We start from the raw sequence: 4,392 nt of genomic DNA, 5'->3' as shown, positions 1-4,392 counted from the left end.
CTTTAAAAGGCTCATCCCAAAGTATGTGAAAAATTGAAATCCTTAATGGTGGAGTGGTCAGAAGAATTTCAAAAGGATCCTCAGTTTAGTCTAATATCTGCAACTATTAAATCTATGAAAGAAGAAGGAATTACTTTTCCTCCAGTGGGTTCTCAGGTGAGTGTTTCATTTAGAACCGTGGTCGACCCTATACGATTTTAAAGGTATGTATCTTATGTGAAAGCTAAGTGAAGTATGTCTTGGTGATCCTTTCCCACCTCTGTTCCCTAAGTGCCTGTCCAGCATAATGCCTTATATTTAGTAGACATTCTCATTTTTTTGTGTATTTCTTTTACATATTAGAACTTTGTGAAGTGAACCAGATATGAACAATGTATTTAATGCTACTTTAAGTCTGGAGTCATGCAAAAGTCATAGGTGTATGAGATAGCCAAGAAATTTGTGGTAAGCTTGAAAGGTACCTATACATGTGAAAAATAACTAATTTAAAGTTGTAGGTGACAAATAAGGGAAGAGGGGTACTAGATGCTGTCTATCTTAGCACCAGGGAGAAAGGTAACTAGATGGGGATGGTAAAGAAGGTAAAGAGGTAGAATTGTGAGACCTGAATGTTATGTTATTAGATAGAAAGGAGTGAAGAGGTCATGTGAGGAAAGGAATGAAATGAACAAATTCATGGAACTGAGAAAGGTCAAGGTTTGTTGATTGAAAAGTGAACAATGAACGGTTTATGTATAAGATGGGTGAAACTATAAGACTGTAAATTAATTTGGGGAGAAAAAAAGATAACTTTATGTATCCTATTTTTTGGATTTTGCTTTTGTTGCCTTTTGCCCTCCAATTAATATTAGGATATGGGCTAAGGAAAGAGAGTAAGGGGAATACTATATTTACTTTTTATTTTACACTGTCGATTTAAGAGATAAAAAGATTCTTTTTTTCTTTTTTTAGACAGAATCTCACTATGTTGTTGCCCTTAGTAGAGTGCTGGGGAGTCAGCAGCTCACAGCAACCTCCCAAGTAGCTGGGACTACAGGCACCCACCACAACACCTAGCTATTTCTCGTTTTTTTGTTATTGTTGTCAGTGTTGTTTAACAGGCAGGTTCAAACCCGCCAGCCCTGGTGTATGTGGCCATCACCCTAACCACTGAGCTATGGGTGCTGAGCTCTAAAAAATTCTTTACAGCAATTAGAACTGAGGGTACAAGGTAGCTGTGTGCCCAACCTGTGGCCCATGGGCCAAATGCAGATTATTTGGCTTTTCTAAGATGTTGGATATCTTGAAAAATATACACAGAATTTTTATTTTTGCTCATCAGCTTTCTCTCTCTCTCTCTCTTTTTTTTTTTGCAGTTTTTGGCCAGGGCTGGGTTTGAACCCACCACCTTCGGCAAATGGTGCCTACTCTTTTGAGCCACAGGCGCCACCCAGCTCATCAGCTTTCATTAGTATTTTTGTATTTTTTTTTTTTTTTTTGAGACAGAGCCTCAAGCTGTCCCCCTGGGCAGAGCCAGTATTTTTGTATTTGATGTGTGGCCTAAGACAACTCTTATTATTCCACTGTCCAGCAGACAATAAAAAAGGTTGGACACCCCTGAAGAATTTGGAGATGAAGGTTTCATAAGTAATATCAAAAGCAAGCATTTTCCTATTCCATCCTTTCTGCAAATTTTCCTCAAAAATCAGTGTTAAAGGCTCGGCGCCTATAGCTCAACTGGCTAAGGCGCCAGCCACCTACACCTAAGGTGGCGGGTTCGAATCCCCAGCCTGGACCCGCCAAACAACAATGACGGCTGCAACCAAAAAATAGCCGGGCGTTGTGGCGGGCGCCTGTGGTCCCAGCTACTTGGGAGGCGGAGGCAGGAGACTCGCTTGAGCCCAGGAGTTGGAGGTTGCTGTGAGCTGTAATGCCACGGCACTCTACCCAGGGGGATAGCTTGAGGCTCTGTCTCAAAAAAAAAAAAAAAAATCTGTGTTAAAGAAGTGGTTGTTGGTGGTGACCCCCAACCATAAAATTATTTTTGTTGCTACTTCATAACTGTAATTTTGCTACTGTTAGGAATCCTAATGCAAATATCTGATATGCAGGAGACCCCCAAAGGGGTCGTGACCCATAGTTGAGAACTGCTGCTTTACAGAGATAATCACCAGGCATTCTGTAAGGGGCCAGATGGTAAATATTTTTAGCTTTGTGGGGTAGCAACGAAAATAATTTTATGGCTGGGGGTCACCACAACATGAGGAACTGTATTAAAGAGTCATGGCATTAGGAAGGTTGAGAACCACTGATCTAGGACAACTTTTACCTGCTATTAAGTTTAATTAAGCATGACTTCCCTTAGTCCTCTGTCATGCCTGAAAAGCCACCACCATCCAACCACCATGAATAAAGGGTTTCACTGTATTCACAGTGTCCTCCCTCTTCTCCTCTTCAGTAATTATCATGACCTCTGGCTGGTACTTCTCGTGTAGCTATACTCCTGTCACTGATTTTGGACAGTTGAGATCCAGATCATTTATTCATTCTGTAAATAGAGTAGAACCTCTGTAAGTTGACCACCCCAGCGACTGCGGCATATGAGGATGGTCTACATAAGGAACTTCCATTGGGTACATGTGCTACATTTCCAGTCTATGAAAATTAGGTTAACTTAAGGAGGTGGCCAATGTAGGGAGGTGGTCAACTCTGGAGGCCAAGTTCTGAGTCAGATAATTAAGCTAGTGTAAGCCCTTCATGAGTTTATAATGTTTTCTTGAAAATTTCTGATGTTTTATTTTAGTATTTGAAAACAACTACTTAAAATTACCACAAAGAACTTCACTTTTAAATGAAACTTGGTTTTATGAGTATTTTTTTAAATTAGCATCTGCAAGTAATTATAGAGCTTGTGTTTTGTTTGAAAGATAGTTGTGTTCATTTTACCCTCACATTTACAGACTGCCTCAGCTGCTACCAAGAATGGTACGTCACTGAACAAAAACAAAGAAGATGAAGATATAGCTAAAGGTAAATGATCAAGCACATGTAATTTAGTGTTGCTTAAAATAGCCTTGCTGGAACATTTTACTGAAATAAAAGTGATAAAAACTGGATATACCTTTAGTTTTACCTCAAATCTAAAAAAATAGTAGGGTCTGAAAGGTTAGGAAAGCAATTGACATACTACTAAAAGATGAATTTAAATCATTATCCTTTTCAGTAATATGTAGTTAATGTCCTACCTTTGGAGAGATTACATTTCACCTTTTCTTTAATGCCAAAGTTATGAGTCAAGCACAGAAATGTGTTCATGGCTTGTCCTATATGGAAAGCTACCCATATTATAATGTCACAATCTGTTTGCTATAAAAATAATAGCTGTTGTATATGACAGAATGTGATAGTAAGGAATGAGCAAAAATTTATTTTAAAAAATGTCATTACTTGCCCCACCCTGCCCCCATAATGGTTATTTGTGTAGCAGTTAATTGGACAAATAAAATAGTCATTTGACTTATTCTTCTATTGCATCTAATATTTATTTTTAAACTTTTTAAAAAATTGAAGTTAATTTGGGCTTTCTTTTTGCATTTTAATTTTTGAAACTAGCTATTGAATTATCACTGCAAGAGCAGAAACAGCAACACACAGAAACAAAATCCTTATATCCATCCGCAGAAATTCAGTTAAATAATAAGGTTGCTCGGAAAGTGAGAGCTTTATATGATTTTGAAGCTGTTGAGGACAATGAACTCACCTTCAAACATGGTGAAATTATTATTGTTTTGGATGACAGGTATGTTTTACTTTTTTATTTATGGAGTATTCTGAAGTTTTAAAGTGCATCTTCAACCTTTAGTGCATTTTAATCATAATAGAATCTTTCATATCTAATTGTTTTCTGAAATAAAGGTTAGACTAGATAATGTGTCTTTCTTTTACCAAATTTGATAGTAAAGTATCCTTTATATCTTGAAGATGTATTAAATAATATTGATAACCATAATTGGGAAACATATAAATATTCAGTTATCTCAATTTACCTTGGTGTTTTTATAAACAAAAATTACAGTAAAAATTTAGGAAGAAATTAAATTTCTTCACTAAATTGCTTTGATTGAAGCAACCAGAGCCATGCTTGTCTTCTCCCCAATTCTTTTTTTGTTTGTTTGTTTAGCAGGCCCGGGCTGGGTTCGAATCCACCAGCCTCAGTACATGTGGCTGGCACCCTAACCCCTGAACAACAGGCCCTGAGCCTAATTCTTTTTTTTTGAAAATCAGGTCTCCCTCTGTCATGTAGAGTGGAGTATTGTAGCTTCAAACTCATAGGCCCAAGCTATCCTCCTGCCTCAGCTACCCAAGTATCTGGGCCTATAGGTGGGCACCATCATGCCTCCCTAATTAAAAAAA

The 4,392-nt window shown here is 37.7% G+C and overlaps 1 protein-coding gene across 1 annotated transcript in view; it reads left to right on the top strand.

Moving 5' to 3' along the window:
* Positions 1–4,392, top strand: part of STAM2 (signal transducing adaptor molecule 2) — a 38,593-nt gene that overhangs the window by 5,784 nt on the left and 28,417 nt on the right. The window contains exons 4-6 of the mRNA XM_012807123.2: positions 10–156; positions 2,940–3,009; positions 3,592–3,778. Of these exons, the coding sequence (XP_012662577.2) occupies positions 10–156; positions 2,940–3,009; positions 3,592–3,778 (404 nt within the window). The remainder of the gene's footprint in view (positions 1–9; positions 157–2,939; positions 3,010–3,591; positions 3,779–4,392) is intronic.

The sequence above is a fragment of the Otolemur garnettii genome, unplaced genomic scaffold, assembly GCF_000181295.1.
Source record: "Otolemur garnettii isolate 467f Iridium unplaced genomic scaffold, OtoGar3 scaffold00064, whole genome shotgun sequence".
Classification (NCBI taxonomy): domain Eukaryota; kingdom Metazoa; phylum Chordata; class Mammalia; order Primates; family Galagidae; genus Otolemur; species Otolemur garnettii.
This window is presented reverse-complemented; position numbering and strand designations above follow the sequence as displayed.